General features: G+C 35.4%; 1 protein-coding gene across 6 annotated transcripts in view; it reads right to left on the bottom strand.

Annotated features, from left to right (window-relative positions):
- PHF3 (PHD finger protein 3) overlaps positions 1 to 27,163 on the bottom strand; it is an 82,242-nt gene that overhangs the window by 27,489 nt on the left and 27,590 nt on the right. For 5 of the 6 annotated variants that reach the window (XM_045498662.1, XM_045498664.1, XM_045498666.1 and 2 more), the window contains 2 exons: positions 7,441 to 7,602; positions 534 to 2,316 (listed from right to left, as the gene is read on the bottom strand). In XM_045498662.1, coding sequence (XP_045354618.1) covers positions 534 to 2,316; positions 7,441 to 7,602 — 1,945 coding nt within the window. Of the gene's footprint in view, positions 1 to 533; positions 2,317 to 7,440; positions 7,603 to 8,499; positions 8,602 to 27,163 lie in introns of those variants that run through there. The other variant, XM_045498667.1, reaches the window with a different exon arrangement.

Below are 27,163 nucleotides of genomic sequence, written 5' to 3'. Positions count from 1 at the left end.
ACCCAGGTAATTTTAACAGTTGTTTTAGCTATCAAACTTCATTCCAAGGTCAAGTTTGATAGTTATGAAGTGATGGTGTGCTTCATTTACTAGATTTTTTTTTTTATATCTTCAAAAGAAAAATAGAATTTCCATTATGACCTTTACATTTTATTACTAGTTCTTCTCAAGCCAAATAAAATAAAACTTACAGACCCAAAGCAGTGTTAACAATTTTTTGATCAGAAAGTTTTTTTCTCTTTCAGATGCAACAACTAAATCACACACTCTAACTGGTTACAATGACAAAACATTTCTGTATATACCAGCAGTTGGTCAGGCTACGTTTTTTTTTTAATGTTCTAGGATGACATATTTATAAATTCAGTAGCTCCATCTATTATTTATCCAGGATTGATGAGGGGTTTTTTTGTTTCTGCAAAAGTCTTTGTATATTAAATAATTTCTTTCTATAAAAAAGTTCTCACATACCCTACCCTAAAAAGCAATTTCTCTTTAATGCACATATCACACACACACATACACACACACACCTGTTGCCATGTGGTTTTTTGCAAAACCCACACTGCTTGCTGGGAGTCCACATATATTTGCTTTCAAATGAAGAGCTATGGTCTGAACCTTCTTTTTTTATAGTAGCTATGTTGTCTGGAATGAACAATGGTGGCTCATCCAAAGAAAAACTTTTGCTGCTTCTTCTCTGCCGGGGTTGTAGGTTCTTCTCAGGTTTTTTTAGTTTCAGTTTATCTTCCTCCTTAAAATGCTCTACACCACCTGCATGTTCAAGCTCTTCCTTCACATGGCTATTGGTTTTCATCCCTGCAGCCAGCTGCTGGGGCTTATGGCATTGTTTCTGGCTGGAATGTAATAAATGTCCAGTTTGTGCAGGATGATGGGGTTCTTTAGAGCCACCAGGGTGACCATGAGGTTTATCACTCAGAGAATGAGTTAAGGGTTTGGAAACCTGCACTAAATTTTGATCCTGTGATGTTTTTTTCAATATAGAATGAGCTTGATTTTTCACAGATTTAACCCCAGAATTGCAACTCTGAATTTTTGAATCCTTATCAACTTGTTTTTTTCTCACTTTGACTGGCCTATGAAAATTTTGCTGAGTTTCTGGTTCATCAACATTTCGTTTCACGCTTTTGACATTAACCTTAGTTTTGTTATGCATTAGTTCATGCTTTGCTGCAACAATTTTTTTCAGAGTATCTGTGGTCATGTTTTGCTTAGAATGAATTACAGGTTTTGTTTGTTTGGATTTTATGTTTTTTGACTCTAAGCAAGAAACACTACTTGACTGGCTGCTTCTGTCATCCTGAAGGTTTGCTATTTCATGAGACTCCATTTTAATACTTTCAACAACATTCAACTGTTCTGAATTTTGGTCAGGTGCATCACAAATAGCATTTTCTAAAATATTACTTTCTGGTTGAAAAGCATTAGCATCAACCATCTCTAAGTTTGATTTATTAAATTCTGTACTCTCCAACTGCTTATCATTAGACTCTGTGTCATTACAATAACCCAAAGATTCTATTTCATTTCTTTGAAAGGAGTTCTTCGCTTTATCAGCAACTTCCAGGGTATTCTTCAATTCCATATTACATTCATTTACTTCATCCACAGAACCAGACAAACCTGTAAGGTTCTTTTCTGTTTTATTTGGATTTGTACAAGCAGCAGCATCAGAAGGAGAGGCAGAAGATGCAGGCTCCTCAATAATTTGGTTATCTTCACGAGATAATTTTACTGTCTCATTTGATTCTTGTTCAACTTTTCCTTTTTCCCTCCCTTCTTCAACAACAGTGCCATCCATCTTAACTGAAATAGAATCATCCTGTTCTTCTTTATCTGAAAACTTAAACAGTGGGCTACTAACAGTTTTGACTTTACAGTCCATCAGAGCTTCATTCTTCTTCTCTTCAATACTAACACAAGTCTCTGAAAGGAGTGAACAATTTAATTCATGAGATGGCACATTTGCTTCTCCCTGATTATCACACTTCTGCTTAGAATCTAATCCAGCTTCATCCTTCATTTCAAGACAAGACGACACTGAAGAATGACCTGAAGACACTGATACTTCTGGTACCACGTCAATTTGTCCAATATGTCGGCTGCTCCTTCTGCTCTCTTTATGGTATTCAGGTTTTGGTGATACAGAAACTTCTTTAATCTGACACCTTTCTGGATGTTTCACCCCTGCTTTGGGGGCAGATACAGTCTTCCCAGATGCCTTTTTTGTGCTATTTAAAGGTGCTGCATTTGAACGCTTGGCAATAGTGCTTTGTCGCAAACTTCTTACTTGTTCTATCACAAGGGAAAAAAACAAAAATAACTTAGCTATTTTGCCACGTGTTTTTATTTCAATACAATTTAGAATACATCACTTCTTTATTCTGAGCTATAAATTTGCTCATTTCAGTGAAAATGTACTGAAAGTTACTCATGATGATGATGATCATATATATATATATATATATATATGTATATATCTCCATGTTAAATTTTACATTTATCAAAGTTCTATAAATTCTGACAGGAGAAAAAACTTCTAGAAAATTCAGACTGATATTATACTTTACTATAAGGCAAGAATATTTTCATCAAGTTTCTTTTCTATAATAAATAAGCGGGGAGCAAAATAAATGAGTTTCCTTTGCATTAATGCCCATCATAAAGCAAGACTGTCATACAGTTTTAAACATTAAGTATCTTTAAATAAAGAATACCAAACAAATTCAGGTGGCAATATAATAAGAACTAAACCACCTATAACAAACAGGATCTGTGTGAGTTTCAAAACACAGCCTCACAACTCAAACTCCTTTATGAATGTGCTTCCCTTATATCACCATTTTAGCATATAAGCTATTCCTAAGAAATGAAGTATATGCTATAGTACCACAGATAAAGAGAAATTACAACTAAAGAAGTTTAAGCCAGGAAAATATATAACAGAAAATGGGGAAAGTATGAAAATAATTGAACAAAGCTTCCCACCTTTAACAATATTCCTAACAAAGAATCCACTGTATGAGTTTTTCCTCTTTTCCCTATCTGGATACACCTCCAAGAAAAGGAAAACATATGGAGTGCAAGGAAAACAGAAAGAAAGAGAACTAAAGAAGATTCACTAATCAGAAAAACAACCCACAAAATGAAATAGAAAATAAACTATTTCCAAGCCTATTCATATCCAATACCTCCAAATAAACACCATGAAAATTAAATACTATCAATTACCAAAAATAAAAAGACTCCTTCCTACTCTTCAATGCAAAACACCACTATGCACCAATACTTAAACACTGCTTATTTGTCATATACCACTTTTACTTTTTTTCTTTAATATGTATTTATTTTTGAGAGAGAGAGAGAACACGAGTGGGGAAGGGATAGAGAGAGAGGGAGTCAAAGGATCTGAAGCAGGCTCTGAGCTGATAGCAGAGGGCCCGATGCGGGGTTTGAATTCACGAACCATGAGATTATGACCTGAGCCGAAGTCAGGCACTTAACCGACAGCCACCCAGGTACCCCTACCACTAAACTTTTAAAGAAGGTATCAGGTGTCTTCACTTGTCTTTAACAGTCCTTGGTGATGCCTACAGTCTTGATGTGATTATTAATAGTACATTCTTTTATTCTCAAAAGTGTCCTAGTTTGAACAAAAAACTATCTGGTTGTCCCAATCTTAGAGACCCTTTCTAATTCCCCCAGGACTCAGCACAGTATTTCTTCATTAGGTAAGCACCCAACAATTTTTAAAAATTTTGTGGATTATTAACTGTTCACCACATGCTCAGATATATAACATTTTTAAATAACTAAGAACTTAATGGTTCATTATCAATATCTGGATGAGATTTTTATGTATTTTATGTATTTTAAGCTTTGAAGACAGCTTGTAATAGTTTACACTTCTACTTTATTCATCTGCCTTGAAATAAAGTAAAGGAACTTTTAACACCCATTACCTACGTTGTCGCAAATAAATAGCATATTCAACCATAAAGGTAATTAAGATTAAAAAAACGTTTTTCAGGGGCACCTGGGTGGTTCTGTCAGCTATGCATCCAACTTCGACTCAGGTCATAACCTTGCGGTTTGTGAGTTCAAGCACCACGTAGGGCTGTGCTGACAGTTCAGAGCTTCAAGCCTGCTTCAGATTCTGTGTCTCCCACTCTCTCTGCCCCTCCCCTGCTCACTCTCGCTCTTAAACATTAAAAAAAAAAAAAAAGTTTTCCAATAGTAACTGATTTATTGAGCCAAAGATCAAGTTGTTTTTTTCTCCTCCAAATATAAACTGCCTTGGTTGGAATCCTGGCTGTATAGGCAAAACATTATCATTACCTGTCCATACTGTTCATCCTATTCTTTTCATTACTCTAAGTTACAAGTATTACCAAATAATTGATTTTAAAAACTGATTAAAAATATATATTGAGGAAAAGATGATAAAAGTAAATAACATGCATCTAACTTAATCCACTTCTCAAAACACCACACTAAAACTATACAAAAGGCATGAATCTAAAATGAATGGAAGAACAGGAGAAAACCTGAATTTTGGAAGCCAAACAAGAGATGATCAAGAAGTGACCCAAAGGAGATAAACCCTAAGATGGCAACGTGGGCAAGAACCAATAGCATTAATACCTCAAAAGGGTTAGGAACTGGTGACCCCAGATGATTCTAAAATGAGGATGAAAACAGGTAGTTAAAATGAAGACGAGTTAAAAGCTGTTTGAGAAGCAGTCAGACCACTAGCTCCCTCTCCCTGACTCCATCTGCCAGGCAACTGCCCTTTCCTGGTCCTAATCCAAGATTTGGAGGCTTGTTCTCTGGAAAAGTATAAAACAGGGTTTCTAGACTAAGGAACAAAGGAACATCAGGCACAGATAAAAGTGGCAGGAAAATACACTGAAAAGTGTGATATTAAGTGAAGTTATATACCTGAGACACCCTGTCAGCTTCCTTGAGGGACTCCCATTACACAATCTAATTGAGCCTAAAGGAATAAATAACCTCAATTCTGACAACAGGGGTTCCTCAAAATAAAAAAATAATTAAAAAAATAAAAAGCATAGCCAGATAACCACACAGTGAAGCTCACAGTAGACAAAACCCAACCCACACTCTCTTGAGTGTTAACCTTTTCATTTCATACAGTTTTAGTTCCCTACTCTTCAACATGAGCAAGCAATCAAGGATCAGACATTTTAGAAAAGTCCCTAACATGAAAGATGGAGAGAGGGAAAAAAAAAAGACAACATGGAGAAAAAAGAAACTATAACTATGAAAGGAGACCAAAAACACCTTTTAAAACACTTTTTAAAGCACAAGTACCTTAGAAAAGACAGAAGATACTGCATCCATAAAACAAGACCACAATGCTACGAAAAGGACTATCCCGAAACAAAAAAAAAGAACATTCAAAAATTAGAAATGTAAAATTTGACGGAAAAGTTGGAGGATAAACATGTGAAAATTTCACCAAGGAGAGGAAAAAGATAAAGAGATAGAAAGTAGGAGATCAAGAAAATGGAAGGATCAGTCCTTTCTAACACTTGAATAATAAGGAGTTCAAGAAAGCAAGAACTAAGAAAATAGAGGGATTACCAATGAATAATACAAAAAGTTTTCCCAGAATTGAATAATAGTCCTTTTCAGACTAAAAGGAAATATGGAGTACCCAGAGTTCAATATATAAAATACACTTACCCTAAGACAGATTATCAGAAATATCAAAACACTAGAGCTGAAGAGAAAGACTCCACAAACTTCCAGAAGAAAGTAGGTAACACTCTACTTAAAAGAAATCAAGGAATTCCTTAAAAGGAATCAGAATAAACTTCTCAACAGCACTGAAATTAGAAGAAAATAGAGGAAAACTTTCAAATTTCTGAAGGAAAACTATGTTCAACCTTGAATCCTACATTCCAGCAGACTGTAATTCCAATGGAAGACCAGATTAAATATATTTGCAGACATACAGTTTTAAAATAATATGTCTCCATGTTCTTTTTCCACACAAAACTACTGGAAAAAGTGTCACCAAAATGAAGTAGGTAAGCCAAAAAAGGAGGAAATAAGAACTATAACACCAAACAGAATCCTCAGAAGAATAGAAAAGGAAAACCCTGGATAATAGCTACGCATCAGGCTTATGCAGTGCACATGGGAGCAGATCAGAAAGCTCCAGTTTCTTCAATAAAATGAAAATGACAGAACATCTGATATGCACAAGTATTTTTAGGAAAGATTTAGACACCAGCATAGTAGTTGAGGTATTACTGATATGTACAAAGAAAGCTATGTACAAATATACAAAACTATAAAGCAAATGAACAAAAACAACTATTAAGTCAGAAAGACAAAAAGTTGTATAGGAAAAGTAACCTCAGTTTATTAAAATCGATCATCTCTAACAGCGTACAGAGTCACAATAACATAATTACTAGTGACGTAACAAAATTAGAGAATGTACTTTTGTGTGATGAGAACAAGAGGAAAAAAACGCTAAATTCATCATCCAGAGTGGGAAGTCAATAAAAATACTTATATCAGAATAATCAAAAAGTAGTAATATGTTACTTAGAGACATGAAACTAAATACCAAAAAATTAATAATACCAGCTGAAAGAATTAATTATTTCCTCTGGGGAAAAAGAAGTATTAGAAACTTACAGAATTAGTGAACCCTTTAAATTTTGTAAATATAGGGGTGCCTGGGTAGCTCAGTCAGTTAAGCATCCAACTTCAGCTCAGGTCATGAGCTCACGGTTTGTGAATTTGAGCTCCGTGTCGAGCTCTGTGCTGGACTCTGTGCTGACAGCTCAGAGCCTAGAGCCCACTTTGGAGTCTGTGTGTGTCTCTCTCTCTCTGCCCCTCCCCCACTCGTGCTGTGTTTCTGTCTCTCAAAAATGAATAAACTAAACTAAAATAAACTAAACTAAAATTAAATTAAATTAAAATTAAACTAAACTAAAATTAAATAAATAAATTTTGTAAATACATAATTTCAATGAAAATTTAAAAAACTATACCAACAAATTGATATAATCTCAAAATTGATTATTATCAAAATGCTGTGGGGCGCCTGGGTGGCTCAGTCGGTTAAGTGTCCGACTTCAGCTCGGGTCACGATCTTGCGGTCCGTGAGTTCGAGCCCCGCGTCGGGCTCTGGGCTGATGGCTCAGAGCCTGGAGCCTGCTTCCAATTCTGTGTCTCCCTCTCTCTCTGCCCCTCCCCTGTTCATGCTCTGTCTCTGTCTCAAAAATAAATAAACGTTAAAAAAAAAAAATTAAAAAAAAAAAAATGCTGAGATTAGCAAGCACCATGAAAATATATCTCTGCTTAGCAAGGTCATGACCTATCACATCTGTCTCTATACCTCTGATTTTCTAGCTAGAACCTCTCTAGAAGGATTACCTTGTGCCATTAAACGAGGTGATTTTCTTGGTGACCTCACTGAATTTTCTTCTACTTTGTCCCTCAAATTCCTGTTAGGTAAAATCAGTTCTTCTTCATCAATGGTATCATTGCCACTTTCTTTAACAACACCTTCGTCCATAATATCGTCAAGACCAACAACTAGAAAAAAAAATAAAAACAAGAAAATTAATTTTAAAAATATCGAGGACCTTAAGTATATAAAGGCAGTACAGAAAACACTGTGAGACAGTTTAATGCAATACTACCCTATAGGGTCATGAAAACTTAGTTCTATTCCTATTGTGTGATATTGCCACTATCAAGCTCCCAATTCAATTTTACAAACGTTTACCTTATGAGGTAACTAGTGTAGAATAGCTACAATTGTTCTTGATTTGGCCTGTGCCGTCACTCTCACTTAATATTCACTGTACCTCTGTGACTATCATAAGCACCTATGCCTGAAAACTCAATTATCCCAATTTTGGTTAAAGTAGTACAAAAGTTTAATGCTCTGAAAAGCTTGTGATTCTGAGTTCATGCTAGATGCAAAAGATTCTAGTTCTAAGTGTAATTCTATTCAAGACTTTATGCTGGATGTGTGAAAGTAATATAGGTATACCTTTGAGAGGTAGCGAAAAAATATACACAGAGAAATGAAAAATATAATATAACTTTCCCCTCTCTCAAATGCCAGGTAAAATTGTAGGGGTTTAATATAGCTATATAATTAAATTACCTTCTAGTCAAAAGAGAGAGCATTTCATTTAATGGGAAGGGGGAGATATGGAAAAGGACTGGAGGACACTGAAGAAAATATAAACACTGTATATTCTGAATTATAATAACAAATTTACTTCACTTAACTGGCTGACATATAGCAATTCTAAATGTGCAGCTGAATGAAATCTTGTAAAAAGAATGTGATTATTTAGATCAGAAGGCCTGGATTCAAATCCCAACTAAAACACTTAAATAAAACTTGACCAAGTCACTTAACCTCTCTATCAGTTTCTTTATCTCTAAAATGAGAATAACAATACCTGTCCTACCTACCTCACAGGGCTGTTGTGAGGATCAAGTGAGATGATGTATGAGAACTCACTTTGTAAACTTTAGAGCACTACACAAATGTTAGTTATTATCTTCATCCTAGGGGTTAGAAGGAACCTCAAGAAGTTATCTAGTCCTCATCTTTGTATCCAAGAAGAACTTCAATTAAAAGAGCTCAACAAGATAGTGGTCTATCCTAAAATTTAAAGAGAACAAAATTCTTTATAAATATACTTTCAAATGGTACAATCTTTTTGAAGAGCACTTTGACAACAAACAGAACAATGAAACTGCTTATATACTTTGATCAATAAATTATAAAAAGAATAAATTATGAAAAAAAAGCTGGCTAGAAAACAGTGTGATCTTTGTTAGTAAAAAAAAAAACGAAATGCATGTGCATGTACATTCAGACAAACAAAAAAAGATTAGCAAAAAGATGAAAATCATAATAATGGTTATTCTATAAAATATATTTATTTCCTGTTTTCCACATTTCCTGCTATATGCATGTTATCACTCTCAAAAATAGTCTATGCTTTAATCACTATTCCTATGCACTAAAACCTTAAAGAATATACTTTAGGAAAATTCATCAGGACTCATTTAAGATATAATTAGGGGAGAAACGGGTAGGGAGTTCAGTTTAGAAGGCTATTCCATCATGATGAAATACTTATGTTGCCACAAATTCATGCACATTCTCAAAAATGTTTTAACATTCATTTAAAAAAACAAAATGTAAGACGTTTCATCCCAATTTTATATAAAAGCATGTATACAATTTATGCATTACAAATATGCATAGATAGAAATGGACAGGTGGGGGAGGGGAAGCACTGGAGTATTACCAGTGATTAGGTCTAGTGGTAAGGAATTTAGGTTTTTTACATCATTGTCATGCTGTCTCTTTGTTTTCCAACCTTTTCTACAATCAGCATGTATTCTGTATTGTAATCAGGAGAGAAAGAAAAAGTTCAAAAGATAAAAATAGTCCAAGAGAAAAGCAAATAAAGCCCGATTAACAGCGTTTATTGGCAGGGAGCGAAAAGTTATGTTCTGAATTTTAGAGCTATATTGCAATGCAGAATCAATGGGATTTAGCAATCCCAATCCAAAAGTCAATTATTACGTTTTCTCTTGCTCCATCTGCTAGTAGCTTCTGACCCAGCTGACCCATCTCCCCTTCCTGAATCCCTTTCCCCTCACTTCACTTGTGAACATCACACTTCTTCCTATCTCACTAGCCACTTCTTAATATCCTTTGACAGAGCCTCTTCTTCTTGCAGATGTCTACGTGCTGGAGGACTTAAGAGTCAATCCTCCCACCTCTCATCTTTATCTACATTCAAACCTCCCCAAGTGCTCTCATCCAGTACCATCTACATTTGTATGACTCCCAAAATTATTTTCTCCAGCCCCAAGTTCACATTTAACCTCTGGAAGAGGATAATTTGACATCTCCACACGAGGTTGTCTAACAGATACCTCAAGTTTAACATACTGAAAATAAACACTGCTTCCACCCATTCCCCCCCTCCCCTAAATAAAACTGCCCCTCCTAAGGTATTTCTGGTAATGGAACCTCCATTCACCCAGTTGTTCAAACCCCAAACTCCTGAACTATCCTTAGCTCTTCTCTCCTCATATACCACATCCAGGTGATCAGCACATCCTGCTAATTCTATCTATAAAACTCATCTGACCATTTACCATCTCCACAACTAACATTCTACTCCAAATTACCATCATTTCTCATCAAGACCATACTGTAATAGTGTCCCAGGTTCTTCTACTGCCACACCCCCCCCCCCCCCCCACATACACATACAGTTTACTCCCCACACAGTCATCACGGTGATCCTTCTAAAATATGAAGTCTTATCTTGTTACCATTCTTCTCTTCAAGACCCTACAAACTCTTGCCACCACACCACCACACTTAGATTTATGCCCCAAATCCTAACCAGGGCCCACAGGATCCTAAGATCTTCCCCAGCCAACTTCTCTGACTTTTCACCTATCGCTCTATAACTCACCCCACTCCAGTCACACAAACCTTTCCTAATACAGGAAAGTATAAGATCTCAGGGTTCTGTTACTTGTTATTCCCTCTGGCTAGGATGCTATTCTCCCAGATATCCATATGGCTCCCTCTTGCTTCTTTCGAGTTTTACTCAAATATCACCTTCTCAGAGAAACTTTTCCTAACAATCTTACCCAACACTCTCATCACTGCCTAAAGACCCTTAGTGTACTTTATCCTTTAAAACATGTTTCACACTACCTGATTAATATCTGTTTAATAACTATCTTCTCCACTAGAATGTAAGTCTACAAGTCAGAACTCTCTCTCTCTCTCTCTCTCTCTCTCTCTCTCTCTCTCGTTCAATGCTGAAACTCCAGAACATAGAATAATGACCTGGTATACAAGATGTACTCCAGAAATATTGGTTGAGCAAAAGAATTAGGGAAAAGAAGAGGCCAGGAAAATTTAAATGTTGATAAGTGAGAAAAGGTTTTCACTAACCAGAAGACAGAAGTTGGAAAGAACAAATTTGGAAGTGAAGTAGTGACTTCACTTTTTGGATATACTGATGACATTAAAAAGAGCAGGCAAAGAAGCATCAAGGTAATAAAACATCACAAAAAAAAAAAAGAGTAAGGAAAATTTCAATGAAGTAGGGATCAGGAAGGTTAATGCTACAAGAGAAAACAAAGGAAGGAGGAAAATCCACTAATTTGACACACAGAAACAGAGGACCAGATGACAAAGGTTAAAAAGCGAACGAATAAAGAATGACAACTGCAGTCTCTCTTTTATTTTTAAGAAGTGTAATGGTAAAAGACAGAAAAGGAGGACAATCAACTAAAGGAAGTTAAAGGGACAAAAGACGATTTCTCTATTTAAGTGACAAATGGGGAACGGAAATGTAAGGAGGTGAGGTAGGGAGAATTACCTTTACAAAAGGAGATGCGGAATGGGAAGGGAAAGAGAATGCGGAAGGAAGGAAGGAAGGAAGGAAGGAAGGAAGGAAGGAAGGAAGGAAGGAAGGAAGGAGAAAAAAAGAGGGAGGGAAAGAAAGAAAGAAAGAAAGAAAGAAAGAAAGAAAGAAAGAAAGAAAGAGAAAGAAAGAAAGAGGAAGGAAGGGAGAAGAGGAAGAAAGGAAATGGAGAGGGGAAGGGGAGGAGGGAAAAATCAACAAAGGTCTCCACAGGTTTGCATGTATGCTGGAAAATAACTTGGAAGGTAGTGATGCCTTGAGATCCCATCATCATACACAAACCTCCTAAGGCAACAAGCTACAATTACATCTAAGACTGCATTTGAGATGTTTCTCAGAATTGACATTTCCAAGAATGCAGCCTTTTTTGTACTTCTGCTCTACCTGACACATTTCCTTTACCTAAAGAAGTGCATCTTTAGGGGCGCTTGAGTGGCTCAGTCGGTTAAGCGTCCTACTTCAGCTCAGGTCATGATCTCACGGGTCTGGTCCATGAGCTAGAGCCCTGCGTTGGCCCCTGTGCTGTCTGACAGCTCAGAGCCTGGAGCCTGCTTCATATAATGTGTCTCCTTCTCTCTCTGCTCCTCCCCGACTTGCGCTCTGTCTCTGTCTCCCAAAAATGATTAAACGTTAAAAAAAATTTTTTTTTTTTAAAGAAGTGCATCTTTACATTAAATCAAGCTCTACATGGTTTCCAACATACCCAGGGCTCTCATCTGAACAATGCCCCCAACAAGTAAAGCACCTAAAGTAACTTCTCTGTGCCTCAAATTCTTCAATAAAATGGAGAAAATACTAGTGGCTCAGAGGGTGGCTGTGATGATTAAATTAATATGTATAAAATGCTTAGAACAGTATCTGGCACTTAGCTTCTGTTTCAGTCTCCCTGCTCATGTATTCACCCTCAAAAATTATATATTCCTTCCCCTCACTGCTTTTCCTCAACTCTCCCCATAACAAATCAAATTTTTAAAAGTATCTGAAATTTCTTTCTTTGAATCTATTCATCTAACTAAAGGTAATTCACAATGCAGAATGAATAATCTCTAGCAAAACCCTCCAAATTAGGTATTTGTGTTTTAAAGAATTTAATCCAACTGTTTGTGCTAAGAAAATGAACAGAAGTAAAGGAGAATCTGGGTTCTTTTCAGAACACTACCTATTTTCAGGGACCTCCCACATCTCCCCCTGCTTCTGCCACAAGGCTAACCAAGATTTAATATTTGACATCTCAACTTTTTAAATTCACTAAAATGGAAACTTTGGGTTACCAAAACAGTGCTATGACCCGGACTCTTTAGAAGACAAGTGTATGGCTATGCCATACAGAAAAAAACCATATGCTTTTTCATCCCTCCCAGATTCCAGAATTAGAGGTCACTCTCATTTTGAAATTTTGGCATGAAATCTATCATCATACTCAGAAATCCCTGAACTTGAGTTTAGATCACATTAAAATTCCTCCCAGCCTCACCTGCAAAGGGCCCTAATTTAATCTGAGTTCTGAGGTCAGTCAAGTCTATGTGAAATCCTCCCAACACTAATATTACTTTATTCCAGACCATTTACTTCTAATCTATCTTTTTGGGAAAAAGAGGTAAATGAGATAAAGAAAATAAAACCAAGCCATTTGGAGTCAAACTTACTGAATTTCTCAAGAACAGGATTAGTTTAAATCACTCTAATACCATATAAAAGGGAGAACCAGGGCGCCTGGGTGGCGCAGTCAGTTAAGCGTCCGACTTCAGCCAGGTCACGATCTCGCGGTCCGTGAGTTCGAGCCCCGCGTCAGGCTCTGGGCTGATGGCTCAGAGCCTGGAGCCTGTTTCCAATTCTGTGTCTCCCTCTCTCTCTGCCCCTCCCCCGGTCATGCTCTGTCTCTCTCTGTCCCAAAAATAAACGTTGAAAAAAAAAAAAAGGGAGAACCACAGTACAGTATGAAATTCTTCACATTGGACATGCCTTAATTCATGCTGGCAGTGCAAAAAACTATTTCTAGGACAACTGTTTCCTCTTTTATAGAAGTTGGCACTGGGGCACCTGGGTGGCTCAGTCAGTTAAGTGTCCAACCCGTGGCTTTGGCTCCGGTCATGAACTCCTCCTGGTTTGTGAGTTCAAGCCCCACATTGGGCTCTAAGCTGGCAGTGCAGGGCCTACTTGGAATCCTCTCTCTCCATCTCTCTGTCTCTACCCTGCTAGTGCTCTTGCTCGCTCTCTCAAAATAAATAAGTAAACTTAAAAGAAAAAGTTGACATTAAGTATCAGACTTCAGAAAAAACTAAAGAGCATGATGTTGCAGCATCACAATAATAAAGGTTAGATACCTTTTTACAAGGCTTGTGTTCTGAAGTAGAAAAAGAAATTTTATGGTTACATCCTCCTAACAGAGCCCCCACAGCTTTTTCCTCTAATGTCGCAAAATACCACCCGGCCTCTACCTGGACTCCCTTTAGGAAAAGTTATTTCCTTCATGGATGATTCATACTCTCATTCCTCAAAGAGGCTGTGGCAAGATATACATCAAGTTGTATGTTACATAAAATTAACCATTTTGGTTGAATATATCATTTTAGATATTAGATGTTCCTAATTTGAAAAAATACAAATACTGCTACTATGCACGCATATTTTTTTCTCAGTTCCTTCTTTACAATAAACTTCAACACATAGGTTTACTGAGTCAAAGAATGAGAATATACGCATCTTATTATTTTATATATCTCATCACATGGCTTTCCAAAGGGATTACAAACAATTTACAGTGTAAAGAGATTCATATTAAGAACTCACTAGCATTGAGTCTCAGATTTTTAAAAGAAACACAGTTACTAAAAAACCTTGAACACTTCAGATGTGTATACTGCCTTTTTGTATTTGTTAGCTTTGCCTACTCTCCCACTCAGGTGTGAAGGTGTTTTTAATGTATTAGAATTCTATATGTAATTATCTATGTTACCTATTTGATGCAAATACTTTCCCTTATTTTATTTTAGTATTATTTGGTGTCAATCTAAGGTAACTTTTCTTTAGAATGTTATCTTCAGTTACTCCAATACTATCAAATTATCCATCCTTTCTGCCGTAATCTAATACATTCTAAAGCCTTATATTTAAATGTGCACAAATATTTCCATTATCAAAGAAGTCTAGAAGACAGACACTGGGTTAAAGCAATTAGAACTGTTTTTTCACCACAGATCTTCGGTCTTCAATATGCTAAACGAGCATTATAGGAGGGAAAGAACTTCACGTGGCATAATACAACTGTTTCCCAAGTTCTATATTCACACATACTAAAAAACATACACCAAAATGCTAGTAATGGTTATTTCAGAGATTTTTCCCTTTCTTCTTACATTTCCTAATCCATCTCACATTAAAATAGTTCTGTTAAAAAAATTTTTCCAAAATATCTGTGATTGCCTAGAAAATGAAGCTAAAAAGAGACACATTAAACAAAGGTTTTCTATGTAGAAATAAGTAGTGTTATTGATGCCACTTTTTAATTTTTTTCCTTTTTATCAAAGTTATCCATGCACAAGGATTTAAGGAGTGGTGTCTGGTTTCATAAAGTTTGTTAAGAAAAACATTAATGCCAACCACCCACTTCTCCTCCACTTCCCCCACTAAACTTTAATTACCTCAATGGGAAATGAAGACAAATTAAACCCTTCATTGAAAGGTTGCTGTGAAAACTGAATTAACTAATATCACTTTTTTTTTTTTTTTTTTTTTTTTTTTTTTTAGCTAATATAGCTTCTAATACACTGCTTGGTAGGCAAATAACAAGATCTTAAATGGTAGCAATTATTAAGTATATCTTGGCAGATTTTTTTCAAATAAATTTCTACAGCCCTAAGTGCCCTTCATGTGATCCCTTCTCAACTGTCTAAATAATTTCTCTTATTGCCAAGATCATTCTACTAAGCTAACATAAAAGTGAGATGGTAATCATTCCCTAAAAATTTAACACTTGAATTCCATCCTAGAATACTATATTTACCTTTCAGTTAATGCCTTTAAAAACATTTACTGAGTACCTACTGTATGTCACATGCTGGCCCAGATTATTTTAGACACCAATGATACAGAATACTCAAAGACAAAATGACCGTGTTTCTTCAACAATATTAAAAAAGGACTGGATGGGGGGACTTATACAGACTGATATATACTTACATACTAACCAACTCAATATATTGACGTTATTTCAATTCCAATTCAAACTTAAAAAAAAAAATGTTTAGGGAACTGGGTAAAACTGGAAGCTGACTGACTGCACACTTGAAAATATTAAGAACTATCTTTAAAGTTCTTTTAATATTTGGATAATATTACTGTGGTTATTTCTTAAAATAAAGAATTCTTATATTAGCGATACATGCTGAAATATTTACAAATGAAATTACATGATTTTTGGGCTGTGCTTCAAATAATCCTGGGGTGGGGGCAGGTAAGGAGGAGAGGGGTATAAATGAAATAAAACCAACTATTAACTGTTTAAGCTAAGTAACAGGTACACTGAGCTTCATTATACTCTTCTTTGTTTGATGTTTTCCATAAAATATAAAATTTTTAAAAAACTGTTTCCATAAAGCTTCATTTTAAAATGAGGGTGGGACAAACATACACCATGTTACATGATAAGTCTTAACAATTAAAAGGAAAGAGTAATAGCCTGGAGAGAGGAATAAAGGATGATTTGTAATTTAATAAATAGCCAGCAAAAGCCAGGGATACTTGTACCGGTTGTTTACTGCACAACAGCTTCTGGCCTAAAGGAAAAGTGAAGACTGAAATCCAGGCCTCTGTCTGCTCTCCAAGCTTACATAGGAGAAAAGGGTGACTTTTTTTTTTTTTTAAGTTGATTTATTTGAAAGAGAGAGGGAGAGCACGTGCATGCACATACACACACAGGAGGCAGAGGGAGAGGGAGAGAGAGAGGGAGAGAGAGAATCCCAAGCAGGCTCCACGCTACCAGCACAGAGCCTAACGTGGGGCTTGAACTCAGTACTGTGAGATCATGACCTGAGCCAAGATCAAGAGTCAGCTGCTTAATCAACTGAGCCACACAAGTACCCCCAAGGATGTCTTTTTCGAATTCCTAAAAAGGTACTATATGGGCTGGAAGGAGCCTGGGAATGGCTCAGTCAGTTAAGTATCTGACTTTGGCTCAGGTCATGATCTCATAGTTTGTGGGTTCAAGCCCCACATGAGGCTCTGTACTGACAGCTCAGAGCCTGGAACCTGCCTCGGATTCTGTGTCTCCCTCTCTCTCTGTCCCTCCCCATTAGCACTTTGTCTTTCTCTCTCTCTCTAAAATAAATAAACATTTTTAAAAAAGAAAGAAAAATCTGAACAAGTTGGGACAACAGCTTTTTAGAAGGTATATCAAATACCTAGACCCTGAAGAAGGAACATGACTAGGATATCAGAATAGATTGGGGGCAGGTCTCTGTGGCTAGATTAGGGAAAGTGAGAAGAACAGAAGATAATATTACATACAGAGGTACCAGGGGAAACTAAGAAGGGTCTAGGCTACAAGGACTTTAGTTTTTTTTTCTTTGTATGAACCAGAAAGTTACCAGAACACTGTGAACACACAGGCATGATTATGATCTAACTTTGTAAAGGATTACTTTTGGTACTCTTTTCAGAACAGACTGTAACAAATCCCAAAGGGCAGAAGCTGGGAAGCCACTTACAGGCTAATGCTATAATCCAGGTGAGAGATGGAAATGGCTAAGACCACAATGGTAGTGAAGAAAATGAGAAGTACAAGTAGCCAGATTCTGGATATATCCTGAAAATAAAGCCAACAAGATTTGCTGACCAACTAAATATGAAAATATGAAAGAGAAAATATGAAAGTAAAATAATGACTTCAAAGTTTTTTGCTGAGCAATTCAAAAGGACTTGCCATTTATAGAGATGGGAAAGACTATAGGAAGAATTGGCACTAAGGGAACTGGGGGGTGGGAAAATAGGCATCAAGAGTTCAGACATTAAGTTTAAGATGCCCAACAGACAGCCAAAGACATTAACACAGGTGTCTGGAGTTTAGACCAGAAGTTGAGGCTAAAAATACACATACATATACAGATACATACATGAGTTTAATTATAGAGTATTTTTCAAAGATTTTATTTAATTATTTATTTTATTTTATTTGAGAGAAAGAGAGAGAGAATCTTAAGCTCCACACTCAGAGCCAAGCCCAACGAGGTACTCTATACCATGACCCTGGGATCATGACCAAAGTCAAAATCAAGAGTCGGATGGACACTCAACCAACTGAGCCATCCAGGAGCCCCAAGATTTTTTTTTTTTAAGTAATCTTTACACCCAACATGGGGCTTGAACTTACAACCCTGAGTTCAAGAGTCACATGCTCCATCGACCAGGCAAGCCAGGTCTCCCGTGAAGAGTTTTTTAAGTTATAAAATTGGATAAAATCAGCACGACAGTGAGTAGAAAATAGAAAAGATACCTAAAATCTGAACCCTGAGATAGTGCAGTGCTTAGAGGTCAGGAAAATGAAGAGGAGTATCAAAAGAAACTGAGAGAAAGAAGACAGGCAGGTGACAGAATAACAGGAGTTCCAATCAAGTGAACAGATCATTTCAAAAGACAGAGATCAACTGATAGAAAGCCACTGTTAAAAGAAAAAAGAAAAAGAAAAAGAAAAGAAAAGAAACAGTCTTGGGATCTAGCAGAGTCGCAATCTGGAAGAAAGATACTGGGGATAAAGAACACAAGAGAATTCTTTCCAGAAGCTGCACTATAATAAGCAAAGAGCAAAAGAATAGAGTAATACAGATATATGATAAATATATAAATATAAATGTATACAAAATGCACTTCCAAATCATGTGTGATAACACTGAAATTCAACTGTAAGGATTTTGGCAGAGTATATATACCCTTCAATTCTACCAAGCACGGATAAGACAAAAAGTAGAGTGGATATCCCATCATGTTAACTACAAATCATGACCATGGAAAACAAGAAAATAAAAACTTAGTCTTGAAACATGAAAATCTAATTTCATAAGTATCTAAATATGTACCTAAATATAAGACATAAGGGCTAAAATCATAAGAAAGCTTTTTTTTAACTGCCAGGAAATATTTATTATGAAATTAAGGAAAATATCAAAACACACATAACAAATTTTCAAATGGATTAGCTCCATCCAGTTCTTCTAAAAACAAGCACAAAGAAGAGACACCTGGCCACCTACTGGCCAAATGTGGAAAATTTACAGTGACCAGGTAAACAACGTTAACATGAGTGTTTATGGAATACTAAGGAGTACTTAGTTGCTTAAGGATTGTTTTTGGTTATCTAAATTTTATTTTTATTTCTTAGTGTTCTTCTTTTTTGGTGGGATAGCACATAAGAAAATCTTTGTCTCCTAGTTCATTTATATATTCTACCAATTACAGACTCTCCTGGGTAAAAAACTAAATATGAATGTAATCATATAATCACAATCCAAGATGATACGAGAATTATTTATTAACAGTGGATTACTTTAATCTGACAGAAGGATTAACTAACCACCACTTAAATCAATGCATACTTTCCATCTGCTATTTCTCTACAAGGAAGGTACTTTACTTATGCAGGAATCCAGGATCTTCAAAAGGCTGGCCACTACATGTCTCTATGAATACTCCAATTTTTTTTTTAATTTATTCATGTATTTTGAGAGACAGTGGGGGAAGGGCTGGGAGAAAGGGAGATAGAGAATTCTAAACAGGTTCCGTGCTGTCAGTGCAGAGCCTGATGTGGGGCTCAATTCCATGAGCTGAGCCAAAATCAAGAGTCAGACGCTTAACCGACTGAGCCACCCAGGCAGCCCTCGAACACTGCCACTTTTAATGGTAACTTCACAGAGATGCCTCCTCTGACCAGCCCAACTCAAATACACCATGGCCTCCACCACCAAACAACCAGACATTCTCTATCACCTTACATTTTTTGTGAGCTCCGTGAGGACAGGGGCCTTATTTGTCTCAAACAAAACTGTACTCTCCAGCACTGGAAACAGTCTGGTACCTGATGGGTATGCAATAAGTACTTATTAAATGAACAAATAGTACCAACCACTTTTATGCCAAAGCAAGTTATTATACCTCACAATTGAGGAGCCATACCATAAGCTGTTGATGCCCGGAATGGTATCTAATGAGAATGATACCATAAAACAAGAATTGCTTGAAAAAAAAATACAACTTAACTGTCTTATAATACGGATCTTACCATTATTTACTGAGTTTCCCATTTGAATGAATCAGATCCCAATTATGCACTTTGTTCCATAACATTTGGTTCACTTTTACTCAAATATAATAGGAAACCAAACATAAATGAGGCCAAGCTAAAAGTTCTTAGAGGGTTACACAATTTTCAGTAGGTGAGACTAACATGACTAATCTGTAATAGCCCAAGAAAAGACTTTTAATGGTATTATACACAATATTAAATAAAATGTAAACTTCATGAGAGCAGGAATTTGTCATTATGCTTTCTAATATATCCCTAATTCCTTGAACACAGCTAGACCATACAAGTGTTCAGCCTTAAGCAGTTTAAATGAACAACTACATGAAAGTATACACAAATGTCACTGTTCCCAAGTTTCTATCTCAAGAGATTAGAACTATCACCTTAAACTAGACTCTAATCATGGAATTACCCTTAACAAGCAAAAGAAACAGAATAAAACACCTCTACTCCATCACAGTAGTGCACTGTCCCCTTGCAGTACCTTGCAGAACTCAGGAGTAAGAATACTAACAGTTTAGAAACAAAGATCAGAAGTATCCCACCATGGAACTACCAAACAACAAAACATCTACTCACTCAAAAAGATACAATTAGTAGCTTTTTTTCAGGATATATGCATAGGAACTAAATCTTCTTAAGAGTAGAACTGCTAAAGTCTCTATTTAAAAGGAACTTTGGCCAAGTAATATTAAAGATTAAAGATATAACCTTCCATTTACAACTGCATCAAAAAAAATAAAACAGGAGTAAGTTTAACAAAGGACGTGAAAGATCTCTACAATGAAAACTATAAGACATTGATGAAAGAAATGAAGACAACAATAAATGGAAAGATATTCTATGGTAGAAGAATTAATGTTAAAACTCCCAAACTACTCAAAGCAATCTATAGATTCATGCAATCCTTATCAAAATTCCAATGGCATTTATCACAGAAACAGAACAATCAATCCTAAAATTTGTACGGAATCACGGAAGACCCCAAATAGCCAAAGCAATCTTGAGAAGGAAGAACAAAGCTAGAGGCATCATGGTCCCTGATTTCAAGCTACATTACAAAGCTATAGCAATCAAAACAATACCGTACTGGCACAAAAATACACACACATCAGTGGAACAGCATAGAGAACCCAGAAATAAACACATGCATATATAGTCAATTAATTTATGACAGCAGAGCCAAGAATATACAATGGAGAAAGGATTCTCTTCAATCAACAGTGTTGGGAAAACTGGATAGCCACATGCAAAAGAATGAAAATGGACCTCTATCACATACCATACACAAAAATCAACTCAAAATAAATTAAAGACTGGAATGTAAGACATGAAATCATAAAACTCCTGGAAGAAAATATAGAGAGTAGGCTCTTTTTTTCAGTTTTGGCAGTAATTTTTTGGATTTTGTCACCAAAAGCATGGGCAACAGAAACAAAAATACAAAAGCAGGATTACACCAAACTAAAAAGCTACTCCACAGCAAAGGAAACCATCAACAAAATGAAACAGCAACCAAAAAAAAAAAAAAAAAAAAAAAAAGAGGTTAGAGTGGGAGAGAGCCAAAGCATGGGAGACTGTTAAAAACTGAGAACAAACTGAGGGTTGATGGGGGGTGGGAGGGAGGAGAGGGTGGGTGATGGGTATTGAGGAGGGCACCTTTTGGGATGAGCACTGGGTGTTGTATGGAAACCAATTTGACAATAAATTTCATATAATAAAAAAAAAAAAATGAAATAGCAACCTACAGCATGGGAGAAAATATGCATATCAAGTATCTGATAAGGGGTTAATATCTAAAGTATATAAAGAACTCACAGAACTCAACAGCAAACAAACAATCCAATGAAGTAATAGGCAGAGGGACTGAACATTTTCCCAAAGAAGAATATGAGGCACCTGGGTGGCTCAGTTGGTTAAGCATCTGACTTCAGCTTAGGTCATGATCTCTCAGTCTGGGTTCGAGCCCCGCATCAGGCTCTGCTGACAGTGAGAAGCCTGGAGCCTGCTTCAGATTCTGTGTCTCCCTCTCTCTCTGTCCCTCCCCTACTCATTCTCTCTCTCTCTCTCTATCAAAAATAAACATTAAAAAATAACAATAAAAATACATACAAATAAATGGCCAAATGGCCAGGTATATGAAAGTTGCTCAACATCCCTAATTATCAGGGAAATGCAAATCAAAACCAAAACCATGATGAAATATCACCTCGCACCTGTTAGGATGAAATACCACCTCACACCTGTTAGTATGGCTACCTTCAAAAAGACAAAAAAGAACAATTATTAGTGAGGATATGGAGAAAAAGGAATCCTTACATACCGTTGGTGTGAATGTAAACTAGTATAGGCACTATGGAAAAGAGTAAGGAGGTTCTTCAAAATACTGAAAATAGAACTAACATATGATCCAGCAAGCCCACTTCTGGGTATATACCAAACCAAATGCAAAGAAGGTATCAAAGAGATACCTGTACTCCCATGTTTGCTGCATTATTCACAATAGTCAAGTGTCCATCAACAGATAAATGGATAAAGATGTGGTGTGCGCGCATGCGCGCGCGCACACACACACACACACAGGAATATTATACAGCCATGAGAAAGAAGGAGAGCCCACCATTTGGGATTACATGGACGGACCTTAAAGATACTATGCTAAGTGAAAGAAGTCAAAAAAAGAGAAGGACAAATACTACACAGTATCACTTATATGTGGAATAAAAAAAAAAGTCAAACCTATGAAAACAGAGTGTAAAAATGTGGTTGCCAGGGGCTAGGGGGTGGGGGAAATAGGAAGAGGTTGAGGTCGGTAAAAGGTACAAATTTCCAGCTATACAATGAATACGGTCTGAGGATCCACTGTAAAACATGATATAATTGATACCACTTTACTGCATAACTGAAACTTGCTAGAAGAGAAGTGAAATGTTCTCATAAAATATATAAATATGAACATGAATATGCAATGTGATGATGTATTAATTAACACAAGGGGGAATCCTTACTCAAAACATACGTATAACAAATCACCATGATATACACTCTAAATATCTTACAATTTTACATGCCAATTATACCTCAAAAACACTGAAATTTTTAAAAACTATATAACTTTGATAGAATAAAAGTGTCAACTCTGCAATAAATTTAGAACATACAAGACAATTATTAGAACTTGAAAAACACAAGAAGAGAACATAAAAATATCTGATAAACATACCTAAAGGTCTTGATTCAATGAGCAAAACAAGAATTTATTTATTTATTTAATCTTCAAGCAACTGTATATATAGTGAAACATATCTCCTTCCATTTCATAATGTAGATTTAGGAATCAGTACATACTTTCTGTTAGTTCATTAAATCTCTTTGGGTTCTATGGATTGAGGAATTTGGATAAGCAATTTGGACTGGATGATTCCAATCACTCAAATTCATTTCAGTTAAGATTCTAATTCTAAAGCCCTTCATAAGGAAAAGTAAGTAGCAGGCTTCAGTGAAGAACTACGTTAATAAAGTTTATTTTTATCTGTGTTACACACACACACCTTAATTTACAAGCATGTATCCTCTTACTTTTATTTCATGTATTTCTAATAATCTCACTTTCCTGAGATTAGACAAAATATATCTTCAGAAAGATACACTGATGGTTCTAAAAACATTGTTATTTTAAAAGGAAAAATAAATCATTAAAAAAAATTTTTCCACAAGTATGTAAGGACCAAAAGCCCCACCTACTAAAATTGTACCTAAGGATATCACTACTAATGAATGACAAAATAATTTATTTCCTAAGAAAATTCAATCAGTTAAAAGCTGCATTATGTTCACTATTTTTTAAAAAAGACTTATCTAATATGTTTTAGAAAATGACCCACCCAAAATGGTTAAAATAAAAAAATCATTTTAAAACTCTTTCTTGGAAAATACTATATAGGAAAATTGCTTTCCTAAAACATCACATGAATGTTTCTCTATTAGAGCCAATACTGCTTATCCATTAGTCAACGTCATTTATTTGACAATTTTCCTACTGTGACCAAAGTGTATCAAATTTGATTTAAAGCATTTTTATCAACGTTAAACCTTAAACCTAGGAAAATTTTTCTACCAAACCCTATCAACAGATAAGCTACCAAAATGACCTCCTTGGATGTACTTTTGTAAAGCTGCTTATCAGGAAATCTTTCATAAAGAAATTGACTGTAATTATACATGTAAACAGGAAAATATGGTTCTAAGGCCAAAATTTAAATCATATTTAATCTCCGAATTTAAAGAGAAATCAGTAAGTGCTTTAAGAAGCACTCCACAATGCCAATGTACGTAATTCTCCCTGCGTAAATGTATACAACTGGACACGAATACACACATTTAAAGGTACTCCATCCATCTCACTAATTACATCTGGGGCACTTTAAGCATTAAAAAAGACTGTAACACAATGTATTTTTTTTAATTATGACAATCTAAAAGGAAAGAGCCAAAAAAATAATCTGCCACCTCTGGCACTGGATGTGATCTGGAAACTGATGGTCAAATGTTACTTCTTTCCTTTAATCTGCCTCTTCAATAGGAATGTAGTTAATAACCAGGTAATAAGGGAAAACGCTTCTTTGCCAGACGAATGCCAACAAATAAATGTAAAGGAAAAGACAGAATTAAAAAATCATCACTTTGCTACAACTGATTCTACCAAGTATCATCAATGGATGCATAAAACCATTAGAGGAAAGGTCAATGAAGAACTAATATTTTCATGTTGCCAAAGTTTTATCTCTACAAATTACTTGCTATCTCAAGTATTTAGGAAGCAGAGTTTTGGCTTTTGCCAAATCCAGTAATTGAATTTAACATCAAAACCAAACACTGTTAAGACTTCTTGATGTGGTATTATATTAACTACACACATTCACCTATGAAGGAATCTTGCCAAAATGTATAACCAGAATCCAATTAAGCTTTTCAATCTAACTTCCAATTTGCAGGACATAAAAGCAACATACCAAGCTAACTAACATCATAAAGAAATGATATTAAAAATCCAAAACTTAGGACATCAAGAAATATTTGGTCTTATTTCTTCAAAAAATCAGTATCACTGGAAAATATGAGGCTTCGGAAATAGAACTAAATACAACACTTAAGTCCCTTAATTACATCTTGATTTGAACAAGCCAAATGAAAATGGTATTTTGTAGACAAATGACAAACCTGAATATGGACAGGATATTGGATTTTAGGGAATTACCTATTTTTCAGGTATGCTTATAACATTGTCATGTAGAAATCCTTTTTCCAGAGATGCATGGTGAAATTAAACTCATTAGATGGAAGGAGTGGGAGGATGATGTGGCAGACAGATAAATGGATGCAGCCAATACAGCAAAACATTAACAGCTATCTACCTTGGTGATGGTAAATGTGTGTATACTGTACTATTCTTCCTGTTTCAGTATGTTTTAACTTTTCAAAATACAAAGTTCAATTTTTAGAAAAAAAAAGAGAAGCGTGGGGCACCTGGCTGGCTCAGTTGATACAGTGCAACTCTTGTCCTCATGGTTTTAAGTTCAAGGTACACACTGGGTATAAAATTACTTAAAAGCAAAATCTTTAAAAAGAAAAAAAGGAGAAGCTCAAAATAAAATATACCCTTAATCAAGTATCTAACAGCATACATTTGTTTTATAAGCTATTTTGTTCCAACACAGATTTAAAGTAGTCTTCTAAAAGATATATGACGTAAGCTAATATGTAAAAAGAAAAAAAGAAAAACTAAAGAAAAAGATGGGACAGAAACTAAGATGAAGTCAAGGATGATTAAGCACCCAGAATGAGTTACAAATATTTATATTTTATGAAGCTTAAAAGTCAAAGTTTGTCAGGTATTTATCAAAACTCTTTAGAAAGAAAAATATGAAAAATGGGCAGTATACATTAAAAAGGTACTGCCTCAAATAAAATACCATTTCAATAGACACCCTTATAACAACTTCCATTAGACTTTAAGTGTGCACTAAGTAGATGGTCTCTTAAGGAAGTATATAGATCTAACGGGGTGTAAACACAATCTCTGTCCAGGAATGAAATAGTATTATGTATATTAACGGTTATCCAAAAACTAAAAAGAAATTAAACTTCACCAATGTTTAATCAAACTGACACTACGATCCTTGCTCAATTCATGTCAGTCATAATTTATCTAAAGAGAAATATCCTGAGGCAAAACTGAGAATTCCATAATGTGGTGGCACTGGGCACCCTTAAACCACTTGTCTACCTTCAACGTTTTGCATTGTTACAGGATATCATCAACACAGTTCTTTTTGTATTTAAAAAAAAAAAAAAAAAAAACCTTTAAAAAGAGTGGACTGTTTACAGTAATTTTCAGAAAATGGGAAAGGACTGTTAAAATCTGTGTATTACAGAAAGGTTCTCCATTAATTCACAGCAAAGTCCTTAAGAACTGTTACACTTAAGGATGAGTTATACATTTTTTTTTTTAATAATACAATGTTTTATAAATGAGACAAGTGTTACAAACATGCTGGCCTTTTCTATTATAAGCAGTTTTAAGTGATGTGTCATATGAAAAAATAAGCACCCTTAATCTGTCCTTTTTTGATAAAAGGTAACATTTAGTAATGAGTAAGAAATTACTTGCTTTTCAAAAAGAAACGTGAGCTAACAGACTCTTAACTATAGAGAACAAACTGATGGTTACCAGAGGGGCAGTGGATGAGGGGAATGTGTGAAACAGGTGATGGGGATTAAGGAATACACTTGCAATGAGCACTGGTTAGATATATGGAATTGTTGAATCACTATATTGTATACCTGAAACTAATATAACAGTGTATGTTAACTACACTGGAATTAAAAGAAAAAACTTGGGATAAGAAAACAGAAGTTCAGAATATCCATTATTATGTAATTTGTAACTAAAAATGAAATTTAGCACCTAAAGAAATCTTATCTGGAAACTTTAAAATTTTTCCAAATAAAAAGAATCAGTGAGTTCTGAGTTCAAATGGTAAATATTTTAAAAGGTAATAACAGACACACTGGTTTATTGGTTTAAAAGAACAGACACACTGAAGATGGCAAAAAATGTTCTAGTTTAGCTGCAATAAAAGCCTTTGTACACCTGATAGATAAGGAACAAAAATCTAGGATTGTAATTCGTTATGTAGAGCCTATGGTGAATTTCTTCCATGTAAATACATGTCTCTTTCTTGTATTATGGCTTTCATCCAGAAGAGCCATTAAAATCAAGCATCAAAATAAATTCAACTTGTAACCAAAACATAAAACATTGTTATGTAAAGGACAAGATGAATTTTTCAATAATAATGAAGTATGA

Source organism: Leopardus geoffroyi, chromosome B2 (assembly GCF_018350155.1).
Source record: "Leopardus geoffroyi isolate Oge1 chromosome B2, O.geoffroyi_Oge1_pat1.0, whole genome shotgun sequence".
NCBI classification, from domain to species: domain Eukaryota; kingdom Metazoa; phylum Chordata; class Mammalia; order Carnivora; family Felidae; genus Leopardus; species Leopardus geoffroyi.
This window is presented reverse-complemented; position numbering and strand designations above follow the sequence as displayed.